This window comes from Nicotiana tabacum, chromosome 7 (genome assembly GCF_000715075.1).
Source record: "Nicotiana tabacum cultivar K326 chromosome 7, ASM71507v2, whole genome shotgun sequence".
In the NCBI taxonomy this organism is placed as follows: Eukaryota; Viridiplantae; Streptophyta; class Magnoliopsida; order Solanales; family Solanaceae; genus Nicotiana; species Nicotiana tabacum.
In genome coordinates, this window is record NC_134086.1 from 68,771,899 (window position 1) to 68,794,496 (window position 22,598).

Genomic DNA, 22,598 nt, shown 5'->3' on the forward strand with positions numbered 1-22,598 from the left:
TTCAACAAAAAATACTGACCAACCAAAAGACAAGAACAATCAGCAATTTTAGTTCAATAGTGGTGAAACAGTGCAGGTCAGCCCCAGCAAAATATGTATCTACAATATATCTCCAGTATATCTACAATTACATACAAAATATCTATAAAAAAACTACAAATTATCTACAACATAACTACAATTTATCTACATTATATATACACAATATATACAATTAAATCCAGCTTATTTACACAACAATACAGATTTATGAAGATATTATGACACACCTTCATATCTTCATAAGTTGTCAAGAAAATACTATCCAGTATTATTTAATATTTTTAATGAAAAAACAGAACATGTTAAATGTGCACATGGTGAAGAAAATCATCTAGCACGTGTTGATTTATATACACATTTTGAAGGGGATGTTGATAAAGAGAATGCAGGTTTAAAATTGTTTTCAGAGATATTTACTTTTTGTTTCAATATTTTTACCATTCTATTAAGTTATATATACATGGTGTTTCAGAGAGGGAAGATATGCATGCACAATTTCCAATTCACGGAGTGATAGTAGCAGCTCAAACAGAACAGCAGAATCCGGAAGATGACAATGTAGGTGAAGAGGCAGAATATGTGAATGTAGGTGATCATAAGAATCCGGAGGTGAGAAGAAGGAGGTTACGCTTGATGATTTCGAGCTGCCTGATAACTTCTCCTAGTTGGTTAAGTTCGGCGAGCCTATACAAGATGAAACAACACCCGTGCATCAAGGTAGAATAAGGCAGCCGGGAAAGCATGCCCGATCACCATTTCTCCCTTTATATAGTTCTGGTGGCTGCACCTCGGTTGGACCTCAAATATTTCACCTCAAGCACCCGTTTATTAGTGTTATTGGTCAAAATGTAGACCCTGAGTTGTTGGATCAATTCCACAAGTGGTTATACAACAGTACCGACACAGGTCCAAAGATGTTAGGTTGCACAATTTGACACTTTTATTCCAGTATTCATCTTTTATACATCCACTTACAATTATATTTTAATTTCTATTTGTTTATATAGGAGGAAGGCTTCGTATTCTATAAAGGACAACCAAATTAAGCCATGATTGGATCTTGGAGTTGAAAAGGTTGACAAGAAGGAGTGGTTCGTTTCCCTTGCACACCCAGGACAAGCCCTTAATGATTCGGTAAGATTCAATGTATTTAATTTGTAGATATTTTTTTAGATAAATTATAGATAGTTTGTATTCTGAATGAATAGATGTTTTGTATTTCTGATTGTAGATGTATTGTAGTTATTTGTAGTTTTGTGTAGAATATTTTGAGATAACATGTAGAATAAATGCAATCTGTTTTTTGTTGCAACACATTAATGTTATAATGTATTACTTGAGAAAAAAGGCAAGTATGGCCCCCACAACAACACCAGATTTACTATAACAGATTGTGTGTTTAAGACTAGGATTGATCAGATTTATGAAAAGTTCAAAAATTCTCCTCAAGAAAAAAAGTTTTCTGTTGTCAAACCCCAGGATGTTGTAGCAAAATATATATTGGGGTATAGACTACTCGCAAATATTGCATGGGATGAAGTTTATTATGTCATCATGCCCGTCAACATTGTAGAAAAATTTCACGGGGTGTTGGTTCTTTTTGACATTGCAGAAAGGTGTCTTTATGCGTATGATTCCATGGTCTCTTCACACAATCACTCTATTGTTAAATCTTGTGTTGACAAGTTTTCTATTATTATCCCTTTGTATTTGTCATGCACCGGGTTTTATGGGAAGCGTAAAGATATCAACTTCAAGAATACAAAAGCATACATTGAGAAACCTGTTACTGACCCTCTTAACATTCAGTGGATCGTCGGAGAGATACCACAACAAAAAAAAGGATCATTGTAACAAAAATCTTCTTTCTTTCTTTACATTTAACCCCTTTTTTTGATGGTTTGGTAAATATTGACATTTTTTTATCTTTTGCAGCGATTGTGGTGCATTTGTTGCTGCCTTTGCAGAGTATGTTAGTATTGGAGAATTATCAATTCCGACAGAAGACCTTTCTGATATTGACCAACACCGTAGACGCTATGGAGCGTTACTTTGTGATTATGCTAGAAATAAGTAGGAGATTGGGGCAATTAGTGATAGTGAGGTAACATGCAAATTGGCTAGGAGAAAAGATGCACCAGCTTTGAATGAGAAAACAAGAGTCTAGAGGAAGAAGAAGTAGTTGTAATGTTTGGAATGGAACATGTATTACAATTGCGTAGTTGATGCTAGTTTATAAGATAGATGGTAGACAAGTTTTTAAATAATTTATTATGTTTTAATTGTAGCAGACTTGTGCTACAATTATAGTAACCTTTGTTTCTTTTTTCTTATCCAGTATAGAAGTACAAATGGTAACAGTTTGTTGGGTTTATATTCACTTGTTGAATATGTACAGTACTTGATCTTCATTATTTTTAGCATTTAAATCATTTGCAACTGAAATTTTATACAGTTATTCTGATCTACATTATTTTCACCATAAAGATTCTTTCTACCTGAATTTTTATTTATATATTATGTCAGCTACAGATATTGTAGTTTTTTTTGTAGTTATATTTGTAGAACAGTGTGTTTTGTTTCTTTTATATTCATTTTTTCAATATAAACAATACTTCATCTACAATATTTTAAGTTTTTAACTACTTTCCTACAGATTTATAATGTATATACTCTGTAAATTCCAGATAATGTATTTTTTTTGTAGTTTTATTGTAGATAAACTGCAAACACACATTAACAACTATGTAAAGGATATATAGTAAAAAAGTTATAGATTATATATATATAGAAAACATTCATAAACAAGTCAATCTATGAAAGTATTATCTCAGTATAGAAACATCCTAACTAACTATATTATGATCTTAAAAAGCACCAACGATTACACATCAAAATCTGTTATCCAGAACTAACTAACAAATTTTATAAAATATTCTGTTAACTACATAAAATTTTATTTCATTTTGGGTGCATTCTTGCAAGATCTTTTGTTATGCCCTTCTCTTCCGCAGTTGCCGCATGAAACCTTGTACTTCTTTGAATTTATTTTATCATATGTTTTATATCTTTCTTTTTGAGGTCTTCCTGGCTACCTTTTCCCTCCTTTAGGTGGATTTACTACTTCTTCAGTTATATATTGTGGCACATTCCATTTGCTCTTATCAGGCAGCGGATTTACTGGTATTTCATACGTACGCAAGAGGTTCACCCTTGTGTAATAAGGAAAACAATATTCTTCAAAAGACTCATCCCTTTGTCTTAAAGCAGCCAAAGCATGTGGATAAGGTAGTTCATCAAGCTGGAATTGCCCGTAACTACATTTTTTGTTTTCAAGACAAACAATATAGCGCCTCACACCATTTATTACTGTATGGATGTAGTATGTTGAAGCCCCTCACCTACGAGTACATTACAAACAAAAAAACAATTCATATATGGTTAAAATCAAGCTATATACAAAATATCTACAAAAAATCTACATTGTGCTGTTTATGAATTTGCTTCAATAAATAATCAGATCTTACTCTAAGCTTGTGCGACAATGTTCTGTTGTCATCTAATTCTTTGTTGAATTTGTATGCAAGGTATGTGAATGTACCCTTTGCTTTCAATAATTTTTCTTTCGTCCAACGTTCATGAAGGGTCCTCATATACTCTAATAGTTCTACTATCAGCAGCTCTCTTGCATATTTTGTTACAGCATTCAACGACTCTGCAATATTTGATGTCATAGTCCAAGTTCTGTTCACCGTAGCATGTACTCGAGACCATCTATGATATCCAATATCGTATAAGTATGTTTTAACACGGGGGTTAATCTCCTCAATCTTTGACATCCTTTCATTAAATGCATCAAGTGTGTATGACCACGCCGTGGCAAAGTATAATTCACTTAGCTTAAGATGTCCCTTCTTGAACTTTGCCCGTATATTTGTCCAAATATGCCACATGCAAGAATAATATGGCATGCCGGGATAAAAAATAGATGTTGCCTTCAAGATACTCTCATTTCGATCCGAAACAACACACATATTTGGTCTTTCACCATGCGCGAGCTTGAATTGCCCAAAGACCACTTCCATGATGCGTCATTCTCTGAACCAACAACAACATATGCCAATGGTAATATGGTACCTACATTATGTGGCAAGAAGCAATTAATTGGCTGCAGTAAAAATGCAGAAGAAGACATATATATACAAACTACAATTATTCTACAATATATCTACAATTAATCTGCAAGTACTACAAAAAAACATACAAGCTACAATATTTCTACAAATAAAAGTTCAGTACCTGCTGCATCCATTGTACTGGCTGTTAGCATTATTTCCATGTATGCTGACTTTAAAAAGGTCTCATCAACTACTACAACTGGCCTACAATATTCTCAACCACTGATTGTCGTACAAATCGCAACAAATACATACAAGAAGCAGTCATCATCTGTCTTCTTCAATTTAACTACAGACCCCAGATAAGTCTTCTCCGGAATATACAAATAACTAGGTAATTTGCTGTAGGAGTCAGCAGGATGACGTCTCAAAAACTGTAAAGCCTTTTCCTTTGCTCTCCAGGCTTGCATGTAGGTTAGATTCACACCGTGTTCAGATAACATGTCAAATTGAATGTCTTTTGGGGTGTAAATTATCTTAGGATCAGAATATTTTGGAATAACCATGCTACCAAATACCATGGCAGTAGGTTTGCGTTGTATGAATATATTGTCCATTAAAGATCATGTGTGCTGGTTGTCGAAATTTCTGACCTTGAACATTGCAGAATCATTTATGCTAGTTGCCTTGAAGTGCCATGTACAATTTTTACCAACACATATCAGCCAGTAGCTACAAAATAAATATATTTTAAACAATGGGTTAAAATTTAGATTAAAAAAAAACCTCTTGTAGCTTAAACAATCACATTATACAATATAAATACAACATAACTACAATTCAACTACAATTCTATTAAACATTATGACAAGGAAAACTTAAGAACTAAAAAATTACAAATAAACTACAAAATTATAAAATAATAATCTTTGACTATTCATATGTTCATACCTTCTAGCACTAGATTTTTAATCCTGAATTGGAACTTGTGCATGACAGCATAGTGCTTCATTGTAGTTGCAATTGTTTCCTTGTCTTGGTATACTTGTCCTACTTCAACAGAACTTGGTGTACTATCTGTTATTATTATACTTTCATATTCCTCTATAACGGGAGATGTTGGCATATCAAGTAATTTTAGTATTCCAGACGAACCTGCATGAAAATAAATATAAATATTGTTATCACCAGTTTGTAGAAAATTTGTAGATAATTTGTAGAAAGATTGAAATTCAGTATTTCATATTAATTTTTCAAATTTTTTGTAGTTTTAATGTAGAATAAATGTAGAATTACAAAAATCTATACTGATATATATATATATATATATATATATATATATATATATATATATATATATATATAGTTTATTTGTAGATAAAATTATAGATAATTTGTAGTTCATTTACAAATTACCAGAATTTCATAGAAAAAATAACATCACACACCTGCAACTGTGTTCTCATTTGTGATACTCAATTCCATATTGAAATCGCGAACAGTTATACATAGCGGATATGATCCTAAGTTTTTGTTTTCTTTTTTCGTCTCCATGTATACACGCACACCCATATCGTTCCTAATTTCCATTGGAGGACAATGCTCGTTGACAATGTATTTGATTTCTATAATTTTTTCGGATGTATCAATCATTAATTGATGTGATATTGTAGAAATCAATAGACTGTAACTCGCATTATCATCGACTACAATGCCATCGACCTCGAGTTCTCTAAATCGACCAAAGCTATCCCAATTCCCATTCGATTGTAGCATAATTGGTATTTTCGCCATAATTGCTTTTGTTGCAGAAGAATTGTTGAAGATTTTGTCGATTTTGATTTATGAAATCAGAGAAAAAGTTGAAACAGAGTCTATCTCTAAAACAGAGTACGGAAATTTTATAACGAAGTCGACGATAGTTATTACTGTGCGTGATTTGTGTTGTGGAAGATCTGGAAAATATTAAATTCCCCTTTTTTAGCGCGCCGAAATAAGGAATCCTACAACTACAATGATTCCTTATTTAATGCATTGTATATATTATGTAGAAATACTATTAGCATGAAGGGCAGTATGCAAACTATGAACATATTTGGTAATATAGTTTCCTATATGGTATAGGAACGAAAATTTCCTTTTTTTAAGGAGAAGAAACAAGAAGGATGCAAAAAGAAGAATAAAAGGAAAAATATGAGAAACATAAAAGATCAACTTCAATAGCCACTAATTAGCTTTCCATTTGGTCAAAACATGTATTGACGAAGAATAAATAATGATCAAGATGTACTGATCCACATTAATAGTTTTTTCATATGCTACCAGAAAAATCATACTATTTTTGAGTGGTAACAACATAGCGGTCAAGTGGTGGAAAGATTAATGCAGATGTGGCTTAGGGTTGCAAGAAGAAAGATAAGAAATTAGGTTGAGAGCTGATAAATATGGTGATAAGAATAAAAATGAATCCCGTAATTGTGCAGTTAATTTATTACTTTGAAACATAATTTTTGTATTAAGCTAATAATGTAAAAAAAGTGCTATTACGAAATAAACTAGAAGTGATTCTATTTTTCTAAATAATTTTAAGAAAAGGATCAAGCATGTAAAAAACTCACACCGGCTAAGCACTTTTTAAAAATTATTTAAGAAAATAATATCATTTCTTGTTTACTTTATAAATAGCAGATTTTATTACATAATTAGCATATTGTAAAGATTATGGTAACAATTCATTTGTCAACATGAGGCGCAAATCATGGGTTTCTTTTTATTTTCACACTCTCTTCCCTCTCATCTTTTATCCTAAATTTTATCTCATAATTCATCTTATCTACATCTTTTTAGAAAAAAAAAAAATTCTTTTTTCCTTTGACACCATACTTTTCGGTCAAATCTTTGGATTAAGCATACAACACTTCATCGATCTAAAATGGGTTTCAACCAGCAGAAACTCCCTCTCCGTTGTAACGTGTAACAACCCAAAATCCCTTCGAAGAAGTGTGTTACGACCCGAAAATTAACTGGTCGTGATGACACCTAATCCAACCCGCTAGGTAAGCCAATTAACAACTATCCAATTCAAATAATATTAATAAAATAATTAATTAGAAGAAATTATCTGAATCTTATATATTTTTCAAGGACCAGTAGTACAAATCATGAGCTTATAAGATTAGAATTTACAAATCTAGTATGAAATAAATACATCATCTGTTCGAAAAGTACATAAACAGATTTTTATGATCTAAGACTACCATGAACAAGAGGTAGCTACAACCGAAATGCAGGTACATCTTCAATTCCAGCTTCCGTCGATCACAGCAACATCAACAGCCAACATCTGCACGCAAGGTGCAGAAGTGTAGTATGAGTACAACCGACCACATGTACTCAATAAGTAACAAATGTAACCTTAGGTTGAAAGTAATAACGAGCTGGAACAAAGGTCGGGTCCGACACCAATAGCCAACAACAGTTCATAACAACGTAAAGCAAGTAATGAAAGAAGTAGCTCAGAGATAAAATGCTCAGCTTTCTCATAGTTTCCCGAAAAATAGTTCTGCTTTTCAAGTATATCAGTGAAAATCTAAATCTTTTACCGAAATCGTCGAAAATACAAGTTATTTGAAAACTGTAATTTTTCCCAAAAATCCTTTCAACAATGAGTTAGATGTTTCATTTTTCTTTCCACATAGCAAGTGTTAAATACCTCTCTATGCCCATATGTCAATATGTGTGAGAAGTAATGAATGACGTGATACCGTACATGCATACAACATGATGGGAATGTATCTCTATGCGTGTATGTCATGTGTGCATGTCAATGTAATATATCTCAGAGATGAACTCATGTACTCACACTTTTAAAGTACTCAATCCCATTGTCTCACACTTTTCACTCATCATACTCAATCACTCAGTACTGTATATGGCCAATCCGGCCCAGGAAAAATTCTTCCCGGAATATATACATCAACTGACCATCAGTCACTCAGTACTGAGTAGGGCCAAATCCAGCCCGTGGGGAAGGTCCATCCCCATGTATATTAATGCGTCAGGCAAGATCCATGTCTAGGGAAGATCCATTCCTCAATATAATCAACCGCGCTCAATGGGGGTGTGTGCAGACTCTGGAGGGTTCCTTCAGCCCAAGTGCTATCATAAACCAGTATAACTGCTACGACGTGTAGCCCGATCCCATAAATGTCACTCATAATCAGGGTCTCGGCCTCACTTAGTCATCAATCTCTCCAGTTTCTCGGGCTCACAATTTGATGAAACTAGCCCAAAATGATGATATGATGTGTTAATAAATAGTAACAGAGGCTGAGATATTATATGCATATGAATGCATATGACTAAGTATATAAAGCAATAAAAGCAGATAACTCAATAGCAGAAATGACCTCAGTGGTCCCAGCAGGATAAACATGTAGCCTAGACATGTTTTCTAACATGGTTCATAGCTCAATAGCTCAAGCATGTAGAAATTTCACGGTTACAGGTAAGATCAGATAACTACACGATACCACAAAAATAACGGAGTCACAATTAACACGGTGCACGCCCATATGCCCGTTGCCTAGCATGTGCATCACCTCAACACCAATTACATAACACGTAATTCGGGATTTCATACCCTCTGCACCAAGTTTAAAAGTGTTACTTACCTCGAACAAGCCAAATCCAATACCCAACAAGCCAAACGATGCTCCAAAAATGTCATCCTATGCGTACCGACCTCCGAACGGTTTGAAACTAGCCAAAAGAAACTCAAATATATCAAATAATGCCAAAAGAAACAAACCAATCGATAAAGGTCGCATCTTTAATCAAAATTACAAAATTGACCAAAAAGTCAAATCAGGGCCCGCGCTTTGGAACCTGACAAAACTCACAAAATCTGACAATCCATTCAATTACCAGTCCAACTATACTAGTTTCACTCAAATCAGACTCTGAATCGATGTCAAAACTCAAAAATTTACTTTATGAAATTTTAGACAAAACCCCCAAATTTCTCTTTGAAATCATCAATCAACTGCCAAAAATGAAGATGAGTTCATGAAATATAATCAACATAGAGTATAGAACACTTACCCCAATCCATATGGTGAAAATCGCCTCTAAATATTATCCAAATCCGAGCTCCCCAACTCAAAATATGACCAAATGAACTAACCTTCAATATTAAGTATTTATGCATAACTGTTCTGCCTTGTTTCTTATGCCAAACAATCTCGAAACTTACTTTTGATGGCTCTAATGAATTCCTTGTGAAATTTCAGTCAAGTTAGGATTTTAAATCACTACATTTGATCTTATAATGATGGAGATATGTTGGTTTCAATATTTGGAAATAATGCAGATCTTTAAATACGAAGTTAGTGGTAATTTCGTAATTAATCTAAAAAATCTGGCAATCCAATTCTTAGTAAAATGACTTTAAAATCTTCATATGATATCCAAATTGGACGATTCTTTTTGCTATGACTATGTAATTACAATACAGATCTAATGCTTCAATAAAACAGAAATCAGAGCTCACTTGTTCAATGTGGTACCATTTATGCTTGAAGAAACGACGTTGAAACATAAGAAAAACGAGCGCAACACAGCCCACACCTATTCGAAACTCACCCGAGCCCCTTGGGACCCCATACGAACATATCAACAAGTCACATAACATAAAACGGACCTACTCGAGCCCTCAAATCTTGCATAACATCGAAATGACAAAACATACCTCAAATAAAACTTAATGAACTTTCGAACTTTTGACTTCCAAAACCTCGCGCTGAAACATATAAAATCAACTCGGAATGAACTCAAATTTTGCACACAAGTCGTAATACATCATATGGAGCTACTTTGTCCCCCCAACTATAGAGCGAAATGCAAATGCTCAAAACGACCGGTCGGGTCGTTACATTCTCCCCTACTTAACACATACGTTCATCCTCGGACGTGCGAAGAGTTCCTAAGCCGTCAAACTGCCGTGTAACCTTATCATACTCATACTCGGGGGTGATCCCACGTCATCCTATTTCAACTAGGCCCGACAACACTACAGAACGGAGTATCATTACTCCACCCTTAGTCCGTAAACCATAGTATCCAATTTCCAACATCAAGAATTTACTACAAGACCCGAACTTCGCATCTACACACTGTATAAGTCTAAACAAGCTGTATCAAGCCATAAACATGACCCAAGCCACAATCACAGGTTATACCACACAACTCAAATACTCGCAGCGATAACTTTTGACCATAATAACTGCTCGATAACCAAGTCGACATCGATAACGAACCTCATTTCAACTAAAATCTTGTTTTGAACCTTTGTACACTGTCAATAATGAAAGAAACAAGCAGAAACTCGTAACACACTTATCAGACCAACAAGTCATGGAAATCTCCCTCATTCGACAAGAACTATAGCCAATTTCTAAGTCGACTTCTGTATTATCCTCCATATATCCTGTAATGAAATCTGATAGTATCCATTCTAGGTCCAATGACCTCATCTCAACACAACCACTCTAGTGACATGCCACATCAATACAATCTAAAGCCACAACCTTTGCAATCCGTGCACCAATAAGCAACATTCCAAATGTACTCAATCATGGAAAATTGACTCAAACGAGAGAACCACTCTGCAAGCTCAACAAGTACCACCACAACACAATGCTAAGAACCTATCACACACCGTAGAACCAAAACACACAAATCTAACATAAAGGATCATATCCCAACATAACTTCGATGCAATGCGTGACCCCATCCAAACACTAGTTCGCATGAAATACCTCAAGTCACAATGCTCAAAATCAAAAACCACGCGCAATTTGACGTCTAGTTCCAAAAGTGCATGACCATAACCATTGACGCAAATAACTCAATACCATAGTCCGAAATAAACATAATCAATGCGCAATCAATCATTCAATACCCTAATACCCATCTCGCTCAAATTCCGCCATAAGGCCCAAATAGAACCACACCATGTGTATATAACCAACGAATCACAACCCCTTGTAGCATAGAAGGGTGACTTATATAACATCTCAAAACACGAATAACCTCAATTCTAATCGAATGGCACATCACAACAATAGCAGTACGGAGTCAACCAATCCGACCCAATGTAGAACACATATCCTCATTGGGCCTACCAATGGACCCCAAATCAACTCTGGTCACCCAAAAATAGATACATAACCCTCCGAAAGTCCATAATGACTGAACCATAAAGCATGCTATCATCTGTCTAGCTTTGGCCACATCTTCATAGTCCACAACCATGAAACAATCTATTTTTGAGAACTCCCGGTCTCCAAATTCATATAACACACGAATCACCGTATTTGATCCCAACTTCAGAGCCCGAATGTTTAACACATCTCTCAACGCGACCATCCCACAAGGAATACTTCCATAATTTTCTTCCGTGCCACATAGCAAAATCTGAATATCCGCAGTTGATCAACCAGGCGAGTACCGCAATACCAATGAACCATCCGAAGTCAAAACATAGTGCACCTTCGAAAATGCACACTCTCCCCAGGCAATACCAAATAGTTATAGCATTCATCTAAGCATCAGAAACTATCCATTCTATCTAAGAATTCAAGACCTTCCCTTCAAAATTGAACCGCGACTTGCACATGCAAATGTCAATCCTATACAACATACCACATATATCATGCCATCATATGAAAGTACGAGAATCTCATAATCATCTCTGAATCACAAGCAGAATACCTACCCAGTTAGTCGGAAACCTTCCATTGGATCTCACCCAGGAGAAAATCACAATACGCAACATGCTCATCTCGCTAGTAGGAAATATCCATCTTAAACCATGGTAGAAACCATCAAGAACTCTTCGAAACCCATTTGTACATAACCAAACCATCAGAACTAAATCTCTCTAACTCAACCAAGCCACGCAGGATGCCAAAACCCAAGAGTATCGCCACAAAACACCTGTAGAAATTGACTACATCATAAGTACCCAAAGAACCGATCATATCCATTACGGTGCTAATCTAATCTACTACTAAACTGTTCTATTTCTCCGAGTTCCTTCCAAATTGCCTTCAAATTGATACTTCTCCTTGCTAGAACACCACGATCCTTAACCTGAACTCACCCCACAAACTCTAGCATAGAACCACACCACCCTAAGGCCCATAAGCCGCTGAATTCCCTCTTAAGTACCCCAAAAGTACCAAAACGAGATACCCAATCTGAAGAGACCTTCTACGAATCTAAAGTCGTTTCCTTCACCTTCATGATACTGAAATGTAGAATCTATAAGGATATAGCAATACTGCGAGTCTCGACACCATCTAATGTAAATCTCAGTTTCTAGCCATATACAAATCCTGAAAATTCCCAATTGCTACATATAAATCTTGAATCCATTAGAACCATTCTCGAGAGTCATCTACTGTACTCAAATCTCAATTGCACCGCCCAAACGAGTCGAATGACCTGTGCCCCATTAGCATGACAACACATAAAGAAGTAACCCTACTTTAACGCAACCAAGCAAATTCCTACTCCATGCACACTACATCCTTCACAAATAACCTCTCAATCATTCCATGCTTTCCATATACCCATAGAGTGTAACATAACCCGTATCCAAAAATTCCCTTACTCGAATCATCCTCGATCTCAACCTCTTCAAGTCATAACTGATTTACAAATATACCTCAAACCAAAACCATTACAATATATAATTGCGCAATCCAATCATTGATAGCAGACTCCCCCATCTGGTTCAAAGCCATGGAATAAAATATTTGATAACTTACAATAACCTACCTCATTAATACCATAATACCGCAATGAGATTCAACTAAATCCTTCAAAACCTCATGTAACATAAACCATCTAATACCTCAAATCATCCGCAAATCTCGCATTCGTCCTCGTGACGGTTAGGTCAATTATTACAACCGATCCAAACTCAAATCGCACAAATATAACCCACTGGTAGAAAAGAAAGCCTCCACACAACATCATAAAATATCACACATCCGTAGATTACCTTGCAGGTTATAACCCACCTACTTAGCCTCAAACGGACATCTCTTTGTACCATTTCACAGCCACAACTACTACACAATTACATAAACTTCCTGAGTTTGAACTCACCAACAAGGCATAAGAACCTAATTCGATCCACCGTTAAACAACATGAAAGATCCTCCAATGCACTTATAACTCGAGACTATACGTCACATAAAGGTAGAGGTCAAGCACCCAATAGTCCTTTTTATATCTCAAGCAAACTATTCTCGTCACATTCAATCTATCTATACACATGCCACAGTTACATCATACTCATCATTAAGCCACCCAACACTCATCGAGCCACAAATTCCACTAATAGGGACACTACCGGACTTATAAGTCCAAAAGTACGTGCTCACACAATCGAAATCCCCGTGCTCAAGCTACAATCAAACACACCGAAATCACATCTCGCACCTTATCCATGGAATCACAAGCAGTTGATGCACAACTGATACCGAGCGCTCATATGCCCATACAAATGCATGGAAAGAATTAAAATAGTTATGCTTCAAGCTAAATCAATGCCACACGATAAGGAAAGAAAGATGAAAAATTTATCCCAAATGCCCTGTAGCCTCTCGGAGATAGGTATGGATATCATCATACCGATTCGCAAGACTCTACTAGACACCTGCTCATAACTTGTAGAATCTATGAACCTAGAGCTCTGGTACCAACTTATCACGACCCAAAAACCAACTGGTCGTGATGGCACCTAACCCAACCCACTAGGTAAACCAATTAACAACTATCCAATTCCAATGATATTAATTAAATAATTAAATAGAAGAAATTATCTAAATCTTATACATTTTCCAAGGACTGGTAGTACAAATCATGAGCTTCTAAGATTAGAATTTACAAATCTAGTATGAAATAAATACATCATCTACTCAAAAAGTACACAAAACAAATTTTTATGATCTAAGGCTACCATGAATAAGTGGCAGCTACAACCGAAATGCAGGTACATCTTCAATTCCAACTTTCATCGATCACAACAACATCAGTAGCCAACATCTGCACACAAGATGCAGAAGTGTAGTATGAGTACAACCGGCCCCATATACTCAATAAGTAACAAATGAAATCTTAGGTTGAAAGTAGTAACGAGCTGGAACAAAGGTGGGGTCCAATACCAATAGCCAATAACAGTTCATAACAACGTAAAGCAAGTAATGAAAGAATTAACTCAGAGATAAAATGCTCAGCTTTCTCATAGTTTCCCGAAAAATAGTTTCACTTTTCAAGTATATCAGTGAAAACCCAAATCCTTTACAGAAATCGTCGAAAATACAAGTTAGTATGAAAACTATAATTTTTCCCAAAAATCCTTTCAACAATGACTAAGATGTTTCATTTTCTTTCAAGATAGAAAGTGTAAAATACCTCTCTATGCCCATATGACAATATGTGTGAGAAGTCATGAATGACGTGATACCGTACAGCATGAGAAAAATGCATCTCTATGCGTGTATGTCAATGTAATGTATCTCAGAGATGAACTCATGTACTCACACTCTCAGAGTACTCAATCTCACTGTCTCACACATTTCACTCATCATGCTCAGTCACTCAGTACTGTATGTGGCCTATCCGGCCCGTGGAAGATCCTTCCCGATATATATATATATATATATATATATATCTCAATTGACCATCAGTCACTTAGTACTGAGTAGGGCCAAATCAAGCCCGTGGGGAAGATCCATCCCCAGGTATATAAATGCTTCGGACAAGATCCACGTCCACGGAAGATCCAACCCTCAATATAATCAACCATGCTCACTGGGGCTGTGTGCAGACTCCGAAGGGGCTCCTTCAGCCCAAGCACTATCATAAATCAGTATAACCGCTACGACGTGCAACTCAATCTCATAAATGTCACTCATAATCAGGCCCTCGGCCTCACTCACTCATCAATCTCTCCAGTCTCTCGGGCTCAATTTGATGAAACTAGCCCAAAATGATGATATGATATGTTAGTAAACAGTAACAAAGACTAACATATTACATGCATATGAATGCATATGACTGAGTATATAAAGCAATGAAAGTAGATAACTCAATAGTAGAAATGACCTCAGTGGTCCCAACATGATAAGCATGTAGCCTAGACATGGTTTCTAATATGGATCACAATTAAATAGCTCAAGTATGTAGAAATTTCATGGTTACAGGTAAGATCAGATAACTACATAGTACCATAGAAATAATGGAGTCACAATTCAAATGGTGCACGCCCATACGCCAGTTACCTAGCATGTGCGTCACCTTAACATCAATCACATAGCATGTAATTCGGTATTTCATACCCTCAGCGCCAAGTTTAGAAGTGTTACTTACCTCGAACAAGCCAAATCCAATACCGAACAAGCCTAACGATGCTCTAAAAATGCCATCCCGTGCGTACCGACCTCCGAACTGCATGAAACTAGCCAGAAACAACTCAAATATACCAAATAATTCAAAAGGAAACAAACCAATCGATAAAGGTCGAATTTTTAATCAAAATCCTAAAATTGACCAAAAAGTCAAACTAGGGCCCGCATCTCGGAACCCAACAAAACTCACAAAATCCGACAACCCATTCAATTAAGGGTAAAACCATACTAGTTTCACTCAAATCCGACTCTGAATCGATGTTCAAAATTGAAAAATTTGCCTTATAAAATTATAGACAAAATCCCCAAATTTCACTTTAAAATCGTCAATCAATGCCCAAAATAAAGATGGATTTATGAAATATAACCAAAATTGACTATAGAACACTTACCCCAATCTATATGGTGAAAATCGCCTCCAAAAATTATCCAAATCCGAGTTCCCCAACTCAAAATATGACCAAATGATCAAGCCTTTGATATTAAGTATTTTTGCTCAGCTATTTTGCCTCGTTTTCCATGCCAAACGATCCCGAAACTCGCTTGAAGCTTCCAATTGATTCCTTGTGAAATTTCAGTCAAGTTAAGCTTTTGAATCACTCCATTTGACCTTATAATGATGGAGATATGTTGGTTTCGATATTTGAAAATAGTGTAGATTTTTAAATACGAAGTAATTGGCAATTTCGTAATTAATTTGAAAAATCTGGCAACCCAATTCTTAGTAAAATGACTATAAAATCCTCATACGATGTCCAAATTCGACGATTCTTTTTGCTATGGCTCCGTAATTACGATACGGATATAATGCATCAATAAAAATAGAAATCAGAGCTCATATGTTCATTATGGTACCTTTTATGCTTGAAGAAACAACGTCAATACATAAAAAACTAGCGCAACAAAGTCCAAACTTATCCGAAACTCACTCGAGCCCCTCGGGACCCCCGTACGAACATACCAACAAGTCCCATAACATAACACAGACCTACTCAAGGACTCAAATCATGCATAACATCGAAACGACGAAACACACCTCAAATCAAACTTAATGAACTTTCGACTTATAAAAACTCTCACTGAAACATATCAAATCAACTCAGAATGAAGACAATTTTTGCACACATGTTCTAATACAACATACAGAGCTACTCGTGCCCCCAACAATCGAGTGAAGTGCAAATGCTTAAAATGACTGGTTAGTTTGTTACATCGCGATGGAACCTAGTCTCTAAAACGAGGTAAGCCTAACACATATCGAAATGATGACAGGTTCTACTAATAGCTAATAAACATGAACCCGAAATTTCTAAATAAACCAATAGTCTCAACATGATACAATATCCCAAAACCGATAGTACAAGTCATAAACCTTTCTAGGAGTAATTATACATAATGAATACATCATTGTTCCGGAATAAAAGGAAACAATGGAAGTAAACACAATAGAAGGTGACTTTGGAGCCCGCGAACTCCCAGGAGGTGTACCTTGAAGTCTCCAGCCGCACCAAGCCTAAGTCTCAAAACCAACTCAATTCGAAGTACCTGGTTCTGCAAAAAAAAATGTGCAGAAGCGTAACATAAAAACACCACGGTGGTACCCAATAAATATCAAGCCTAACCTCGGTAGAGTAGTGACGAGACCAAGTCAAGACACTTACCGAAGATATAAACATGTGTAGGATATGAGATAAAGCTAACAAGAAAGGAATATCAATGTAATGCCAATTGCAGACAAAAATCAGATTACAAACATTAGTAACTATAAGGGGAACACGAATGGCAACGAGAAATAACCAAGTAATTAAGCAACATAGTCGGGGTACGGATGAAGTATAAATGTGTTCAAGTAGGGAAAACAATGTCAACCCAAGCAATCAAATTATTTCTAATACACGAATTTCAACAATCTCACTTCTCATAATCTCATATCATAGATCACAACCTCCAAACCTTTAACACACGTGTCACCTGATGCTCATATTTTCTATCTCACCACATACTACTCGGTACATAATATCCATGTCAAATTCTACTTAGGATATTCAAGAGATTTATTTATAATATCGTAAAGTAAAATTACGATTTCTGAACCAAGTAGGAATGCTATGAGAAAAATAGGTTTATTGTAGAAATAATTTGGGTGAAGAAAATAACATTTACAAATAAAATATAGCATCAGATACGCTACTAAATTTAATATAGGATTTATTAACTTAAAACATAATAACAATTCCTTTTTAAGTAAAGTACAATCATCAAAAGAATAAGGAGATTAAGTTGAGAACTCAATTAAAGTAACATATGACAACTATTAGAAATAGTAAAGTACCGAACAAAATGACGAGTTTTAACTTAAAAGTTACATAGGGTAAGCATGTTATTAATTATTTTATTTAAACTATTATGTTACCACAACTCAACAGAGTATGAGATAATGACTCAGCGTCGTAAATTCATCTTGAAAATCAATTCACCAAAATAATAGTAATAGGAAGGGAAAACAGGGAATGACGGCAACGCAGTAAACTAATAACTCAATCCTCGAACACCAGTAAAAGAAATAAGAAATACAAAATACATAACCTGTTGCGGCGCGCAACCTGATCCTACCGTACAACACTACCCACCTTTATTCCACCATGTAAGTGTCAATAATAATAAATGTATGTATGTTGCGGCATGCAACCCGTTCCCACCATATAATCAGTGTCAATAACATAATAATAAATAAAATATGTTGCGGCTCGCAACCCGATCGCGCCGTACAATATCAATATCATAATTTACCCTTATTTCACCTGTTGCGGCGTGCCACCCAATCCCACCTTACAATGATATCATAGTATCAATATCCTCCCTTATTTCACCATCTCCCTTATCTCACCTATTGCAGCGTGTAACCTAATCCCCCATACAATAATTTAAATCAACAATAATAATTCAATAACTAAATTTACAAGAATTTCTACAATCAATGGTACATGTATACGACAACAAAGGAATCACGTAAAAAAATCAAAGGAATACAACCACCTTTACAAAAATGACAGGACATGTGAGGCACATGATAACTAAGCATGCAATCACAACAATTTGGACATGTAGCAGATACGCACAGAGTCATAGAAGAAATCAATAATTAAGAGGCAACAAGACAATAAGGAAAGCAATAACTTCAACTAAGGAATATAAGGGCCAAATAACGAGTAAGAGGTATAATAAGTGCTAACAACGTCAAATAGAGCTTGTAAGAGTAGCCTAACAACGAGATATCACATGTTATGTCAATTTAATCAAAGGCATGGGAAGAGACTAGACAATCTAAATCGGTCAATACCACAAACAAACCATGTACCCACTCGTCATCTTGCGTACACGACTTTCATATGACAAGATGACACAATTAACTCAATTCCTAAGGGGAAGTTTCCCCCACACAAAGTTAGATAAGACACTTACCTTAATTCGGCCAACTCAATACTCAATTTAGCTTTTTCTTTACCAATTCACCACCGCTCGGCTCAATCTATCCAAATACAACTTAAATACATTAAATAATGCAAGAGAAAACAATTTCAGTTATCACAGTTATGATCCTTATACAATTTGCAAAAATTCAACAAAAGTCAACCCCCGGGACCGTACCTCAAAACCCGATAAAATTTACAAAACCAGAACACCCATTCCAATACGAGTTCACTCATACCAAAATTATCAATTTTTGACATCCATTCGTCCTTCAAATGATCATTTTACATTTTGAAAGATTTTACAATCTTTCCCAGTTTTTTCTTTAGATTCTCATGAATTTGATGTTAAATCTAAGGTGTAATTACAAAATATAATTGAAAATTGATTATAGGTACTTACCCAATGATTTGATATGAAAATCCTTCCATATATTCTCCTCCCATTGAGGCTAGGGTTCATAACATGATAAAATGAAGCTAAGTCCTCAAAATAAAAGTCTTAATACCAGCCTGAGATGTCGTATTTGCGACATCCGAATCACAAATGAGACAAAAGTGTCGCAAAAGCGAAGGCTGACCAGCTCTATCAAAGCCGCAAATATGACACAAGACTCGCAAAAGCAAGCTTAGAGTTTTCGCAAAAGCGACAGTTTATGTCACAAATGCGGATCTACCTAATTGCTAATGCGATAAAATAGTTCGCAAATATGAACTCCCCTGCCCCAGCCCATCGTTTCAAAAGTGAGAATGATCTCGCAAATGCGATGAAAACCTCGCTAATGCGAGAACAAAGACACTAGCAATGCTGAACCTTTTGGCAACACTCCGAAACGCGTACGAAACTCACTCGAGCCCTCAGGGCTCTAAAACAAATATCCTCATGAGTCTAAAAACATAACACAAACTCGACGCATGATCGGAACACCAAAATAACCTCTAGGAAAATGAATCAGACGCCAAGACACATAAAAATCACAATGAACTTCAAGAACTTCTAGAATCGCAACCAAGCATCCGAACAATAATAAATCAACTCCAAATGACACCGAATTTTGCAGGCAAGTTCCATATGACGAAACGGACCTATTCCAAGTTTCGAAAAAAAATCCGAACCCAATAGCCTTAAAGCCAAACTATGGTCAAACCTAAGAAAATTCTAAACCTTTAAATTGCCATCTTCCGCCAAATCATGCCGAAACATTTTAGAAATATCCAAATGAAATTTCGGGCATATGCCCAATTCCAAAATCACCATTATCGATACGAGGTCAAATATTCAAAAGTCAAACCTTGGTCAATTCTTTCAACTTCGAGCTTCTAAATGAGAGACACTCCTAAAAATCCTTCCCGAACTCCTCAAAATTACGAACCGATGATGCACGCAAGCCATAATGCATTGTGTGAAGCTACTCGTGACCTCAAACTGCCGAACCGGATGAAATTTCTCAAAACGACTAGTCGGGCCTTTACATCCTCCCCCACTTAAACATACGTTCATCCTCGAACGTGATAGGAGTCATTCCAAGACTATCGAATCACTGCATGAGCTCATCACTCATACACCAGAGGATGATTCCACATCACCCTAATCTATGTAGGTCTAACAACACAACTTAACTAAAGATCTCACTTCATCATTAGTCCATAAATTTTGGACAGAACCCAACCCTCAACATCTGAAACTCATCATAGGTTTCGAATCTCGCATCAATACATTGCATAAACCTACACAAGCTGAATCGAGCCACAATTCCAACCCAGGGTACAATCATATGATATTCCACACAACTCAAATGCCCGTAATAATAACTTCCAACCACCATATCTATCCAGTAACAATCTTGCCACTGGTAATACGCTTCACATCGAATAAGACTTTGTTTCGGACCTCTACAACACTGCCAATGATAATGAAATATGCGGAAACTCATAATCGCCCATGAAATCAACAAGCCTAGAATCTCTCTCATCCCTACACCAAGCAAGCAGCCCAAAGGAAAACTCATCACGGAACCACACAGATTCTCACACAATACGGTTCGTACACCAAACCAGTAATAACTCAGTTACACAGCACAAATAGAATAAAAGCAAGGTATGGGGACTATCTAACAAGTACAACATGTATAACAACAAAAGTACAATTTCATTAAATCATCCCACAGAGGGAAAACAAAACACCATATAAACATAAGGAAAGGGTATCCGACATAACATCCATTGCAGCGTGCAGCCCTGTCCCAGATATTCATCAAGCCAAAGTGCTTGGGCTCACTGATCAAATGTATACATAAAGCACAATAGAGTGCACAAGTATAAATGTAGGAAATGAATAGAAATAATACAACATAGAGGAAAGCAAGAACAACTAAGGTGAAATGAGCAAATCAATATCACGAGGGCCATCTTGCCCACATCGCCATAAGGCCTGAACGGAATTACAACATGCGTGAAGAATAATCATACAACCCCACAACCCATCATCACATAAGGGAGTAGCACATAACATAGGCTAGGGTACAAATAATATCCATTCTGCCCGATAACATAACCGTGATATCAACTTCACAAGAGTACCCAAACCTGATTCGATATAAAGTACACATTCTCATTGGGCTTTCAAATAGCCCCCAAACTAAATCTTGATCATTCCCAAACAGGTAAATATCGTTCCAAAAGTTCATAGAACCCTATCGATAATTTATGCCATCAGTTATCCCATTCTCAACATTTCTTCATAATCCGCAAACAAGGAATAGCTCGTATATTAGGACATCCAGCCCCAAAACCTTAGGAATACCAGAATTTCCATACCCGATATCACATATGGTACTCGATTAGCTGATACATCACTCACACCCCATCATCTTGCGAAAACACCCATATAGATTTTTTTGGGCCTGCATAACAAAACCTGAACCTCTGAAGCCTCAAAACCTAGTAATCACCATGCCACTAGCCACACATCCGCGAACCAAAACTCAAGGTGCCTTCCAAGAATGCACGCTCTTCACATATGATATCCAATAAATTCTAGCATTCTATTAACTTCTAATATCCATCCAGGAGAAGACCATAATGTATAACATATTCCTTATGCCCATAGCAGACAACTAACCTAAGCCATGGCCGACACCATTCAAAAAGGAGCAATTACTTCTATTGCTATGCTGTCCCAACACCATAGAGCTGACCCATTTCTTTGGATACTCCTCGTCTTTCCTCTAGGGTAACACTCCTCCATGTCGATACACAATGATCCTAACCAAAGCCCAATGTAAAAAAAATCCTTGCACAAACCACATAGACCAGAAGCTCATAAACCATCGTATTTCCTCTGAAGCACCCCATAATGCCGCAACCAAGATGCCCATACTGAATAGACCTCCCTTTTATACTGAAATGTAGATCCGTTAATAAGGCAGAAACACTAAAAGCCCCAACATCATCCCATGCAAGATCTTAGATATTAATCATATACA

At 36.2% G+C, this 22,598-nt stretch overlaps 1 protein-coding gene across 1 annotated transcript; it reads right to left on the minus strand.

The window, feature by feature from the left end:
• Nucleotides 1–3,509: 3,509 nt before the first annotated feature.
• Nucleotides 3,510–4,741, minus strand: LOC142162132 (uncharacterized). Its single transcript, XM_075218447.1, has 4 exons — nt 4,476–4,741; nt 4,342–4,424; nt 4,091–4,179; nt 3,510–3,962 (listed from the first exon to the last, which is right to left on the minus strand). Exons 1-4 carry the CDS (start codon nt 4,739–4,741, stop codon nt 3,510–3,512), a joined length of 891 nt encoding a protein of 296 aa, XP_075074548.1.
• Between the last annotated feature and the right edge of the window lie 17,857 nt (nt 4,742–22,598).

Coding starts and splice junctions, on each gene's coding strand:
- LOC142162132 (XM_075218447.1), bottom strand. CDS start 4,741: ATGGTATTTGGTAGCATGGTTATTCCAAAATATTCTGATCCTAAGATA. Junction 4,425..4,475: donor ACAGATGATGACTGCTTCTT/GTATGTATTTGT, acceptor AGAATATTGTAG/GCCAGTTGTAGTAGTTGATG. Junction 3,963..4,090: donor GCAATTCAAGCTCGCGCATG/GTGAAAGACCAA, acceptor ATACGGGCAAAG/TTCAAGAAGGGACATCTTAA.